General features: G+C 35.5%; 1 protein-coding gene across 1 annotated transcript in view; it reads left to right on the top strand.

The window, feature by feature from the left end:
* UBR1 (ubiquitin protein ligase E3 component n-recognin 1) overlaps positions 1-14618 on the top strand; it is a 178880-nt gene that overhangs the window by 89750 nt on the left and 74512 nt on the right. Inside the window, exon 22 of the mRNA XM_056810343.1 lies at positions 13287-13339. Within this exon, the coding sequence (XP_056666321.1) occupies positions 13287-13339 (53 nt within the window). The remainder of the gene's footprint in view (positions 1-13286; positions 13340-14618) is intronic.

Below are 14618 nucleotides of genomic sequence, written 5' to 3'. Positions count from 1 at the left end.
ATAATTCATCATTTAATAGCATTTTAGGGCTAATAAGGTATTTTTTTTCACTATAATCCTTTGAAGTAAATAGTCTAAAATTTTTCTACTTTACAAGTGAGAAAACTGAAACTCAGAATTCCTCAGGTTTACTCAGGATCAAGTAGAATGCATTAGAGTGGAACTCAAATCCATTTCTCAATTCCAAATGCAATGTTCTTTCAATTACAACAGACTAGTTTTAAATTAGAATAAAAATTCTTATATGTCAAGTAGTCTAGTATTTGGTTCTATTTTTTATTCTTTCTATAGAGGTGGAAGGGACTTTGTTATTTCAAATTATTTTATTTGTATTCCTTCACAATTTCATTGTAACAAATGTAAGAAATTAAATTTAGGGTTTGACTAAATATGAGAATCCTAAGGTAATATTGTAGTCACTGAATTTTAGTAGCATTTATTTAAAAAGAGGTGGAAAGAGTGAAAGTAGAGAAATGTAAGAAGAGGGTAGAGAAAATGTCTAGCCTATCACACTACATGTTGCTCCATTGTCTGACTTAGACCTGGTATGGCTCATTAACCCTCAGCCAAAGGATCTAGTGGTGTATTATGCAAGGGTTCCACATAAGGAGCCTCCTCCAAGAAAGGAAGGCCTTTCTAGATCTGATCTCTCCAGAAGCCAGGAAAGTAAGGCTAGCTACTCACTCACCCAAGATGAAGTCCAAAGGAGAGGATCCAGGATCAGTCCTTCAAGAAGCAGTCCAAGAACCAAAGTCTAGGTCCAAGCTGAAGATCCAGTCCAAAACCATTTCCAAAAGCCAAGTCACCGTCCGAAGTTCTCCCAACAGGAAGTTCAGGACTTTTTATAGTCCTTTTTCCACATCACTTCCTGTCCCTCCACTTTTTGGGAACCAGTTTCAGTCTTTCAATTTGTTCAGCTCTGTCCAGGGTGTGGTCCATGGCCTCTGGAGTTGTCACTCACTTTAGTAAGTGACTTGGGAACTCCCTTATGTTAAGAAAGTTGTTATTAATTTCTACTTTTTATATTTAAGAGAAAAGGGAGTAATAAATTTTTTCAATAGGATATCCCCTGCTGTGCAGGTTGGCAGTTGGTGACACCTTGCTGTTCAGGCTGTCAGTTGGTGACAGAAGGATATGGCTGAGTGTGGTTTGTAAGTTGCATACTGTTGTGAAGGGCTTTTGGTCTCTGGCTCTCCTGGGGAGAGGGTGTGTAGCTAGCACTCTCCCTGGTTGGAGAGAGAAAAACAGAATAAGGCCTTAATAGCCTTATTGATTATCGATTAACTTGGGAAGAATTATGCAAGAAAGGACATAAGATTTCTAAATCTAAAATACAGTGGTGTCTCCCAGAAGTGGAGTATTTAGGATTTATGTTGGCTGAAGGTTTGCTTTACATCTCTCAGAAACGAATTGCGGATGTACAAAAAATGAGTGCCCCTAAAACTAAGAAACAACTTAGAGCAATTTTGGGAACTGGGGTTTTACAGACATTGGATTCCTTGTTATGGAGAGATTATAAAGCCACTCACAGAATTAACAAAAGATATGTTCTGAAACTGAGTGCAGAGCATTAGGCAGCACTAAATAAGTTAAAGCAAGCAATATTGTCAGCTTCAGATTTAGGCATAACTGATTATGCCAAACCTTTTAAATTACATGTGCATGAAAGAAAAGGTGTAGCTTCTAGAGTTCTAACACAAACATTAGGTCCAGTCCAGCATCCTATTGCATATTACTCAGCACAGTTAGACCCCAAACTGCAGGTGCACCTCCATGTCTCAGAGATATAACTAGCTCTGCTAGTTTCAAAGACTGCTGATTTAGTGTTGGGATGTCCACTTACTGTTATTTGCCCACATAAGATGGAAGCTTTGATTTTAAGATGCAGGATGAAGGCATTCTCAAATCAAAAGCTTGCTAGATGTGAGATTACTTTGCTGGGAAATGAAAATAAAACAGTGAAATGCAGCACAACTCTTAATACTGCTACACTGCTACCTGACTTGCCAACCAATGGTGAACTATTACATAATTGTTAATCTGTAGTTTCAATGTTAGAGAAACCAAGGGAAGATTTAGTAGATACATCTTTAGAAAATCCAGATATGGTGTTATTTACGGATGGGTCATCATTTATGAGAGAAGGGTTGAGTTATACAGGGGCAGCAGTAGTAACAGAATTTGAAATGCTATGGTCCACATCACTCCATTCTAATCTGAATGCACAAGCAGCAGAATTAATAGCATGAAAGCAAGCCTCTAATAGCAAGGGATAAAAAAGAAACTATCTCTACTGATTCCAAATACACGTTTGGTGTCTGTCATGCTTGGCTATCCTTTGGTTTCAAAGGGGATTCTTAACATCATCTGGCAAAACTTGCCAATGCAAAAATCTTAACTGAAGTTCTTGCAGCTTTACAACTACCTAAATCCCTGGTGGTTGTACATTGCTCTGCTCATACTGGTAGAACAGACTTTGTTTCAAAAGGAAACCACTGGGCAAATGTTGCTGCAAAACTCACTTCCATAAAAGGACATGAATTGATTTTAAATTTGACAGTTATAACAATTTTGTCCCTTGTGTATGAGAAAGAGGTTAAAAATGGAAGCAGAATTTTAAGACTAAACAAATTAATGTTGTATGAATGGCATTGGAAGGTAAACTAATACTTCCAAGAACATCTTGTCAACAAATCTTCCAGTCAATTCATAAAAATGGTCATTTTTGAAACACAAAACATGTATTCAGTGAAGAAAGTATGGATAGCTCCCAGAATAACAAACATTGCCTCAAAAGTATGTGTAGCTTGTGCAACTTGCAAAGCCAACATAGCTTTTGAGGGAAAGCATTTTGAGGACTTTAATTAGCATATACACTATTTGAATATCTACAAATTGGTTTTATAGCAATGCCAAAAGCATGACATTACAACTTTTGTTCAGTAATAGTAGACCAGCTAACCAGATGGCTGGAAGCATTTCCAATAGCACAACAAGTGGCAGCATTTGTGGCCAAAATATTATAAAAAGAAAATACATTTAGATTTGATTTACTAGCAAGAATCGACTCAAATAGGAAAATGCGTTTCACAAATTTGGTTTTATCCCAAATATATTCTTGCCTAGGTATATAAGGCTTAAATTTAATGGTTGGACAACAATTTTATGAAATTATGTGGTCAACAATATTTATTATACCTTGAGTCAGAAATAAATAATAAAGTATAATAAAGAAGAAAAATGTGAGGGGGATAATAACCTAAAAGCTATTAACTAGAAAGGCTGGTGGTGAGTAACCACATAGCCTCCTCTAAGATGGTAGCTAGTCTCTTGGGAAACTAGGAAAGTAGTCAGCCTTTCACTCACCCAGTGAAGTAGTCTAGGAGTCAGTCTTAAATTGAAGCTGAACTCCAAGCCCATGATCCAAGCCACAATCTAGCAAGCTCTCTCTCAAAGATTCCCAGTTAGATGACTATTTCCAAAAGACAGTCTTCTCCAACACCATCTCCCCAGACTTGAGTTCAGGACCTGCTTTTATGATAACTCCTTGTGTCTGCCCTTCTATATAGGGGCTGATCACAGTTTCCAAAATTGTCTAGCACTGCCCAGGCAGTTCACAGTTTCTGAGGGTGTGAACTCTCGTCAGTTCTTAAAAGAACAAGTTTCTGACTGATACAGTATATATAAAGAACTTTCAATGTACTGGAGGAACTCAGCCTTCCTGGGAAGGCCCATTTGAAGTACTATTGACAATCCCTACAGCCATTAATATAGGACAGAGAACATTGTGGATTCATTGTTCACATGTGAAAAGAGTACCTGCCATTGACAGTGAATTAATGCATCAAGGACAAGACTACAAAAACAACTGGATACTGTTTTTAAGGACATTGAAATTCAAGAAAACTACAAATGGATAATTGGACCATATTTACAAGAACACTGGATTACTATGAGGAGTAATACAAATGGAAATTATTTTAAGGATACTGAACTTTAAGGGTAAATAAAGGTTTCTTGTACATAAAGATTTGAAATGGAATGTCATGGGTAATTTATGTGATTTTATTTTATTATATTATTTGTCATATGTTATAGGATTTATTAGTTCTATGTAGAAGTAATTATAATAATACTTTTATAGGAAAAAATGAAAAGTAACTAAATGATAACTAAATGATAAAGTGGTATAACTGTTTATGAAGATCCTACCCAGGGGAAATATATTAGATGTGTAAATATATTAGAATATATATCAGATGTATATTAATTACATTTATAACATTCTTGTTTCATTTTTGTGTGTGTAGTAATTGTGAGGTGTATTTGAATTAATATTAGGATCTTATTTCTGTAAAGTGTAAGAAGAAAAGGTTTTATTTATGTAGAGCATAGTATGAATTTTGTGATAGTAATTTTTGGAATATTTGGAATTGTATATTATTTGAGACTTGCATGTCGCAAGAATTGTTTTGATTTTTACTTTCTCTCTGTATATGCTATAGAGTAGAGGATAGTTTTATTTGAAAGATCTACTGAGAAAGGTCTCACAACAGTATCAGGGGTGATATGTTAAGATAGTTTTTTATTAATTTCTACTTTTTTATTTAAGAGGAAAAGGAGTAATAAATTTTTTTAACAGGAGATTCCCTGCTGTGCAGGTCTGCAGTTGGTGACCCCCCCCCCCCCCTACTGTGCAAACTGTCAGTTGATGACAGAGGGATGTGGCTGAGTGTGGTTTGTAAGTTGCATACCGTTAGAAAGAGCTTTTGGTCTCTGACTCTCCTGGGGAGAGGGTGTATAGCTAGCACTCTCTCTGGTTGGAGACAGAAAAACAGAATAAGGCCATAATAGATTTATTGATTATCAATTAACTTGGGAAAATGAGGTAGATAGTGGGTATATCTTATCAGATAGAGAGAGAGAGTATAGAAAGAGTAGGAGAGGGCTTCAGCCTATCAGAAGATACTGCACTCTGAGGTAGATAGATATAGGGTTTTCTAGAAAAATTAAGTCAGGATTGGGATCTTAGGTATAGTTACCAGCTATTGTAAGATTATTTTCACTTTCCTCCTTCCTATTTCCTATCTGTATTTCCTAATAATAAACTAAGTGCTTTGCATATAATAAACTAGCACTGGCCTTTGATCAAACTCCTGCCCCCAAAAATTTAACCCATAACACTTACTTAGTGTTAAGTAGTGGTATTTAAATTTTTGGTTGTTTAATTTAAAAATTGCTGATTGATTGACAAAGAAAGTTTAATTCACTCTTCACAATCCCTCCTGTGATTCTTTGGGAAACTAGCCTCCCCAATGAATCATTTGACATCTAGCTTATACCTCTAAAGATCTTCTAGCTAATGGTGCATACAATATTGCACTTTCTAAGAGGAAACTACAATAGTTAGAGATAAGAAGGAAATTAACAGTATCAAAGATGAAGAGGGAGACCTCACTCTAATGAAGAAGAAATTAAGGGAATCATTAAAAACTATTTTGCCCAATTATATGGCAATAAATATGGCAATCTAGTTTTAACTTTGTAAATTTGTTTGTATAAGAAGAGGACAGATGGAAAACGAGACTTATATGTAAGACTGAATGTGGTGAAATAATAAAACAAAAGTAATTTCACATATTAGGGAAATAGCATGCATCACTACATAAACATGGAAGAAAGAAGAGATCCATCAGTCAATATGAGAAGTGGAAATCTGCATATAATTTTAAACCACTTAGTATCCCACACTCTACCTATGAATAATTCTTTTAACAACTATAATAGTCAATACAATATATGAGAGTTACAAATAACATTTTTTCCTCTAGGAATATAAACAATTTGACCTCATTAAAGCCCTTAAAGAAAAAACATTTTAAAAGGGGAAATTTTTTTCCGCGCTCATTCATATTTATCTTGATATTTGTATTTCAATATAAAAATTTTCATTTAATTCTGGTGTTTTCTTTACAAATATTTGGAAATTTTCTATTTTGTTGAATACCCATACTTCCCCCTGTAAGTATGTAGTCAATTTTGATGGGTAGGTGATCCTGGGTTGTAGACCCAATTCTCTTGCCTCTGAATATCAGATTCCAATCCTCGTGGTCCTTTTTTGTGAAGACTGCAAGATCCTGTGTAATTGGTGCTCCTTGATATCTGAATTTTCTTTTTCTGGCTTCTTGTAATATTTTCTCCTTAGCTTGGAAGCCCTTGAATTTGGCCATTATATTCATGGGGGTTGTCTTTTGAGGATTTAATGTAGAGGGTTATCTATAGATTCTTTCAGCACCTAGTTTGCCTTTTTGTTGAAGAATATCAGGTTGGTTTTCTTGGATACTTTTTTGTAGTATGATGTCAAGATTTCTGTTTTATTTATGCGTTTTCAGGTAGACCTATGATTCTCAAATTGTATCTTCTGGATTTGTTTTCTGGTTCAGTCATTTTCTCAGTGAGATATTTCATGTTTCCTTCAATTTTGTCATTCTTTTGACTTTGCTTTATTAATTCTCACTGTCTTTTGAGATCATTAGCTTCTACTTGACCAGTTCTGGTCTTTAAAGCCTGGTTTTCAGTTATGATTTTTTGATTTTCCTTTTTGGTATGTTCTATCCTTCTTTTATGGCTTCCAGCAGGCCATTTCTGGTATTCAATTTTTTTTCAATTTGAATTAATTTATTTAGTCAATTTAGAACATTATTCCTTGGTTACAATAATCACAATATTTCCCTTCCTCCCCTCCACCCACCCTTCCCACAGCACACGTGCAATTTCATTGGGTATTACTTGTGTCCTTGATCAGAACTTATTTCCATATTGTTGATGTTTGCACTAGGATGTTCATTTAGTCTACATCCCCAACCATATCCCTTCGATCCATGTATTCAAGCAGTTGTTTTCCTTCATTGTTTTTACTCCCATAGTGTTTCCTCTGAATGTGAATAGTGGTTTTTCTCGTAGATTCCTCCTAATTGTTCAGGATCACTGCATTGCCAGTAACGGAGAAGTCCATTACATTCTATTGTACCACAGTGTATCAGTCTCTATGTACAATGTTTTCCTGATTCTGCTCCTCTCACTCTGCATCAATTCCTGGAGGGTGTTCCAGTCCCCATGGAATTCCTCCACTTTATTATTCCTTTGAGCACAATAGTATTCCATCACCAATATATACCATAATTTGTTCAGCCATTCCCCAATTGAAGGGCATCCCCTCATTTTCCCAATTTTTTGCCACCACAAAGAGCGCAGCTATGAATATTTTTGTACACATCTTTTTCCTTATTATCTCTTTGGGGTACAAACCCAGCAGTGCTATGGCTAGATCAAAGGGCAGGCAGTCTTTTATCTCCCTTTGGGCATAGTTCCAAATTGCCCTCCAGAATGGTTGGATCAATGCACAACTCCACCAGCAATGCATTAATATCCCAATTTTACCTCATCACCTCCAGCATTCATTACTTTCCTTTGCTGTCATGTTAGCCAATCTACTAGGTGTGAGGTGATATCTCAGAGTTGTTTTGATTTGCATTTCTCTGATTATAAGAGATCTAGAACACTTTTTTATATGTTTATTAATAGTTTTGATTCCTTTAACTGAAAATTGCCTATTCATGTCCCTTGCCCATTTATCAATTGGAGAATGGCTTGATTTGTTGTACAATTGATTTAGTTCTTTATAAATTTGCGTAATTAGACCTTTGTCAGAGCTTTTTGTAATGAAGATTGTTTCCCAATTTGTTGCTTCCCATCTAATTTTTTTTTTTAACCTTACCTTCCGTATTGGAGTCAATACTATGTATTGGCTCCAAGGCAGAAGAGTGGTAAGGGCTAGGCAATGGGAGTCAAGTGTCTTGCCCAGGGTCACACAGCTAGGAAGTGGCTAAGGTCAGATTTGAACCTAGGACCTCCCATCTCTAGGTCTGACTCAATCCACTGAGCTACCCAGCTGCCCCCTCCCATCAAATTTTTGATGTGTTAGTTTTGTTTGTACAAAAGCTTTTTAATTTGATGTAATCGTATTCAATTTGCTTATCATTTCGTTTGATTTATGGTCTTTATCTCCCAAGTGGGAGATTCTGTCTTTTAAACTGCTATTTTCTTTTTAACTATTTCCCACTTTTTTTTTTGCCAAATTTCTCTTATCTTTTTAACTTGGTTCTCAAATTCAAGTCTGATTTCTTGGAGAGGTTGTGACCCATTTCCATTTTTTGGGGAAAGTTTGGATGTGTTTGCTTGTTGTTGTCCTCTTCTGTCTCCTTTTAGTCTGGATTTTTCCTCCATAATAATTATCCAGAGTTAGTCCCTTTCTCTTGTTTTTTTAGGCGTTTTTAGATTGTATTTCTTTGGTGGCCATTGCTTTGTTGTTTTTTTTTCTTCCTTTCCTAGCAAGAAGTCTTAGTGAGGAGGACAAGCGCTCTGTTTATCTAGTTAACTAGTAGGTTTTACTCTCAGGCTATTTTTCAAGTCTCCAAGGTATCTAAGCTCTGTGCTGCCACCCTCTGCTCTACTTCTGCCTCCAATGTACACATTCCTCTGCCTCCTGGGGTCCCAAATCTTGCTATTCTTAGGGGTAAGTCTGTGATGTCCTCAGCCAGTCTCTGAAAACCTAGAGCTTGCCCCGCAGAAGTCTGGATCAGGATGGTAGGCAAGTGTTTGTATTGAGCTCCAGAGAGGTTTATGCCCTAAGGCTGTTTTTTGAGTATGCAGCTCTGCCCTATCTCTGGGCCCAGGCTTCACATTCATCATTTTCCTGGGGTCCCTAGTCTTGCTGTACTTAGGAGTAAGCCTGTGGTGTACTCAGCCAGCTTTCTCGAAACCTAGAGTTTCCTCACACTCACTCTGACTCTAGCACCATAGGTGTAGTTGGTTACGGGTGATGAGTTCCCTTTTTGTTGGAAATAATTTTGCCCCCTTTTGAATGTCGAAATGCCCAAAACTCTGCCTACCTTCAATACTGCGCCCTACAGCCCTTTGCTCATTTGATTTGGGTTTTGTTCTTTTGAGGCATTCCTATTGGTTGGTGGAGAGGAGAGGAAGAGCCTTGCTTCTACTCTGGGGCCATCTTAATCGAAAAGACCTAGTTTATTTTCTTGATTCAAGGGGTTAAAAAGCTTCTGTTCCTGAAATTTTTTCCTAAAAATGTCTTGGATTTTATGAAAATTATAAATACCCTCCCAGAGGGTGTTGACCAACACCTGGATAAACTCAGGATACATGGTTGAGTTATGAAATATATGAGTCAAATGTGAAAAGAAAAACTAAACAAAAAGAAATAGGAGAAAAATTAAACTTTGGGAGAAAAGAAAATCAAAATCAACACCAAAATATTAGAATCTGTGTACATAAAAACACTGGCAATCAGTACTACCAAAAGTTGACATATTATAAGAGAGAAAAAAAAATGGAAGACTGGATTTTGATGTAAAAAGGAAATATCATTTCCTAGGCTGATTTTACCTTCACCCACAGGGATAGGAGAGCCAAAAATGACAGCCAAACCTAAGTACTTATCACAGTGTGCCATGGGAAGAACTTGCATCTGACTTATGTCAGATTGCTGCTCCTTTAAACCTCAAACAAATCCTTTTTCTTGGCACAGATCTCTTTAATCCCACAAGGATTGTTGGTCTCATTGACCTTGTACTTCTTTACCTTGTACAATGACTCTTTTTGTGATCCCTTCCCCTGGAATCAGACACAATTATTAATCAGAGTTCCACAATATTTAACAATGAATGGCAGGTTTCTATAGTCTATAGCTTTTTTGTTTACACTTGATATTAGCGCAGATGGATATTTTAAACTTCTATTGCAATATCAAAAAAAGATTAATATTGATTATTTGTACTTTAAGTACAAGAAATAAGAAATGGACAAAGTCAAATATGCTTATTGCAAATGAAAATTTTTAAAATACTATAAATTCAGGAATTAAATGTCTTCCCAAAAAGTGTCCGCTTGTCTATAGATTTTATCTCCAATGCATATGATAGGATACAGTCAATCAATGTGGATAGAAGATACTCTATATGTGAGCAATGAATCCAAGAACCGTTTTTTTCCAATTTTGATAGCTGTTTGAGTGGTTAACAGTACTTGAAATGAATCTTCCCAGGCAGACTGAGTTGCTCCAGTGTGCTGGAAATTCTTTATGTACACCTTATCTCCTGGGTTTAGATCATGAAATGAAAAGTCTATTGGTCCTGCTTATACTGCAGCTTTAGATTCACAGAGTTTTTGCAATTTAATCTGCAATTCCTGTATACAGGAAGCAATGCAAGTGTCTCCTCCCCTTCTCCCAGCAGTGATATATATGTAGGAGAAAAAGATTTACCTTGTATAGAGGGATGTCCAAAAAACATCTCAAATGGTGAGATGTGTAGATCTCCCCTCTGCCTGCTTTGAATATAAAATAGAGGCAGAGGGAGAGCTTCAAGCCATTTTAAATGTGTCTCAATGTACAGTTTTCTTATTATAGTCTTCAAGTTCTCTTATTCTTTCAACTTTGCCTAAGCTTTGGAGATTATATGGTACTGAAATTTAGGAGTTATCCCCAAACAGGAATAAATTTGGGAAAGAATTGAATTGGTAAAATCAGTTCCCCTTTCAGAATCAATTCCTGTTGGCAGGCCAAAATGAGGATTAATCTCTTTTAAGAGTATCTCGGCAACAAAAGCAGCTGTGGCTTGGGTGTTAGGAAATGCTTCAGGACATCTGGTTGGTTGATCCACTATGACTAGACAAAATTCATAATGTGCAGCCTTTGGCATTGTAATGAAATCAATTTGCAGATGTTCAAAAAACCTGGCAGATGCCCACCAAAAACATTGCCACTAAAGGCATGTTGGTTATATCCTTGGCAGATGGGGCAGACTGCACATACTTTAGAGGCTATAGTAGTTATACCAGGGGCTATCCATTCTCTTTTAACAGCGCCTGCAATCCCTGGGTTCCAAAGTGACTGTTTTTATGCATGGATTGGCATATTTAGTAATAGAAACTTCTAGTGGGGCAGGGGTTTTCCTTCAGCTGATACCCATACTCCATTGATCTGTCTTTGCTTTGAATTTTTGTTTCTATTTTTTCTACTTTTCATTATAGGAAATGGATAAATCTGAATTGTTACTTGTTGCCAACCTTAAAATTAATTCATGCCATTTTAAGGTAATGAGTTTTAAGGTTATATCTGCCTGGCGTTTCCCTCTAGTGACAGGGTCAGTTCCACCTGTATAATGAACTACAGCTAGGGCTTCGGGGAGCTGGAGAGTAGAAAGAACTTCATTAGTTATTTCTGCATTTGCTATACATTTTCCAGTTGATGTTAAAAATCCCCCTTGAAGCCATAACATACCCACTACATGACAAATTCCAAATGCATACCTGGAATTCATATAAATTGTTGCTTTTTGTCTTTGGCAATTATACAGGCATGTTTTAGAGCTATTAGTTCTGTACCATCAGCATTTATATTTGAGGGCAGTGATGATGAACATACAGTGGCAAATTCTGTGACTTCAGCAGTTCCAGTGTAATTCATGCCATCCCTCATGAAAGAGAAACCATCAGTTAATAAGACTTAGACACCAGATATGAGTTCTCTAAAGGAGTGTCCAGGATATTATCTTGAGGATTTTCTGTCATGGACTCTAATGTTTCACAACTGTGTAATGGTCCTCCTGAAACTGGTAAATCAGGAAGCAAGGTGGCAAGGTTAATAGTTGTATAGCATTTTAATGTGACTTTTAGTGGTGTTTATTTACAAAGAGGTGGAAAAAGTGAAGGTAGAGAAATGTTAGAAGAGGGTAGAGAAAATATCTAGCCTTTCACACTAATGTTGTGCTGGTATCCAGCTCAGGTCTGGAAGGGCTCATTAACTCTTAGCAAGAGTATCCGGTGGTGTCTTATGCAAGGGTTCCACCTATGCAGCCTCCTACGTTCTCCCAACAGGAAGTTCAGGACTTTTTATAGTCCTTTTTCCACATCACTTCCTGTCCCTTCCTCCACTTTATGGAAACTAGATGCGGTTTTTCAATTTTCTTAGTCCTGCTGGGGACAGGTCTATGGCCCCTAGAGTTGTCACTCACTTTAGTAAGTTCCTTGGGAACTCCTTTCCTTAATGTTAAGTAAGAATGTTTAAGCCTTTGGTTGATTAATTTAAAAATTCATGATTGATAGACAAAGAAAGTTTGATTCACTCTTTACACAAGAATGATTTTTTCCTGGTAAATTTCAAAAACTCATTAAAATATGAAAGGCTCAGTTTTGTTTATAAATCAGGACTACCTCAAATCTTTTACTTCTTACATAAGAGATGTGTTTTTATTTTTATTAATTTATTTTTTATGGAGCACACATTTCAAGGTTTTGTAAGAAACATAAATACCCAGATTTTATTTTTATGACTTAAAGAAATAAAATTGAGTTTTCTTATCATAAACAGCATCTTGTGATATAGTATCCAGAGATAATACTTAGAAATTTATATTCAACAAATAATAGCTTAAGAATATTAGAAATAAATTTGTGAGTTGTTATACTAACCTGTATGCATTTGAAAATCTACATGTGTATGCATTTTGGCATAGATCATAAGTTAAATTCTATATTTTATAACCTTACTTTATAGGAATTTTTACAATATAGCATGTATTTGTTTACTACTGTTGGTGAAGATTATGTCAGAAGGAGCCAGTAAGTTGAATGTAAACATATCTTCAAAATATTTTTCCAGAAATGTGGATAAAAATGTTTACAACTTAATATTGCAGAAACCATGAGTGCTATGTATTCAGACAGAATAATAAGAATATGTAATAATATGAACTTTAAAACTAAAATATATACATATATAAAGTGCTATGTATTCAGACAGAATAATAAGAATATGTAATAATATGAACTTTAAAACTAAAATATATACATATATAAAATGAAATCCACTTTATTCATTTGTCATCATATTTTGAAAAAAAATAAATCTTTATACTTGATCCACTGATAGTAATTTATAAAAAAAAAATCATACAAAGCCAATCTTTTTTAGAAGTTTGATAACATTGCTGTCTGAAAATGATGAGATAGTTGAGAGTTTGGTTAGGAAAATTTGTCCAGTAAACTAAAATTTAAACTTCCCTTTATTGTAATGCAGATTGATTTTTTTTTAATGATCATTTACAGAGCAATATAGTTGCCTTACAGGATTGTGATGATTTCTGTCATGTGAGTAACAAAAAAAGAATTACAGTATATTAAAGCAAATAACAAAAATATCTTTTTCACAGGAAAACAACGAAACTGGCTTAGAGAAAGTCATACACAAAGTGGCCATATTTAAGTAAGTACAAATGCCTAGGCTTTAAAGTTATTTTAATAGTATGATCATTATTTATGTACTTTGAATGTGTTTCTTAAAAGACACATATTATAATGTTTTGATTTTTAATCCACCCTGCTATCCTATTCCTATTTGAGTGAATTATTCTCATTTACATTTTCAGTTATGATGAGTAATTCTGTTTTCCTCTATCTTTTTTCCTCTGTTCTTTCTTTCCTTCTTTCTTCTTTCAGCCTTTCCCTATTCACAAATGTTTTATTACCAACTATCACCTCCCCCAGTTTTTTCTCCTTTTTGTCCATCTCTTTCCCTACCTTATTCCCCTTTCCCTCCTACTTTCGTTGTAGGTAAAGTAGGTTTCTATAGCTGGCTGAGTGTGGGTGTTATTCCTATGAAAGTAAAGTTCAAGCTTTGCCTACCACACACACCCATATTGCCTATTGTTTTGACTGTTAGGCACCTCTTCATTTGAGATAATTTACCTACTTCTAGCTTTCCTTTTCTAACTGTAACCTGCTCTTTGTAGTACCTTCTTGTTTTTTGGTTATCAACTCATCATATTCTGCTTCCTTCTTCCTATGTATACTCCTTCTTACTGTCCTAATAGAGATAAAGTTCTTAAGTATCTTAAATACTATAAGTACCTCATAAGTCAAGTATCTCTGAGGTATTTTAGTTATGGCATTCCCAAGTATGAATGTACTCAATTCAACCTTATTGAAACCTTCAAGGTTTCATTTTTGTTTACCTTTTTATGTTTCTCTTAAATATTGAATTCGGGCATTGAATTTTCTTTTCAGCTCTGGTTTCAGTCAGGAATACCTAGAAGTTCTTTATTTAATTAAATATCACTTTTTTCCTCCTGGAGAGTTATTCTCAGTTTCACTGAATGTGTGATTCTTGGTTGTAAGCCTAGATCCTTTGCCTTTCAGAATATCATATTTTGTGCCTTCCAATTTTTTAATGCAGTTGTTGCCAAGTCTTGTGGAATACTGACTGGCTCTACAATATTTGAGTTATTTCCTCCTGTCTGGTTGCAGTACTTTTTCCTCAATCTGGGAGTTTTTGAATTTCCTATAAATGTTTTGGAATGTTTCTTTTTAGGAAGTGATTGGTGAATTCTTTCAGTTTCTATTTTCCTACCCTTGCTTAAGGATATCAGGGTAGTTTTCCCTGTAACACTGTACCAAGCCCTTTTTCTTGATCATTGTCTTCAAGTTTTCTGATGATTTTTCTTTCTCCTGGATCTATTTTCCAGGTCAATTGTATTTCCAGTGAG

This window comes from Monodelphis domestica, chromosome 1 (genome assembly GCF_027887165.1).
Source record: "Monodelphis domestica isolate mMonDom1 chromosome 1, mMonDom1.pri, whole genome shotgun sequence".
NCBI classification, from domain to species: domain Eukaryota; kingdom Metazoa; phylum Chordata; class Mammalia; order Didelphimorphia; family Didelphidae; genus Monodelphis; species Monodelphis domestica.
Note: the sequence above shows the minus strand (reverse complement) of the source record. Positions and strands in the feature narration are given on the sequence as shown.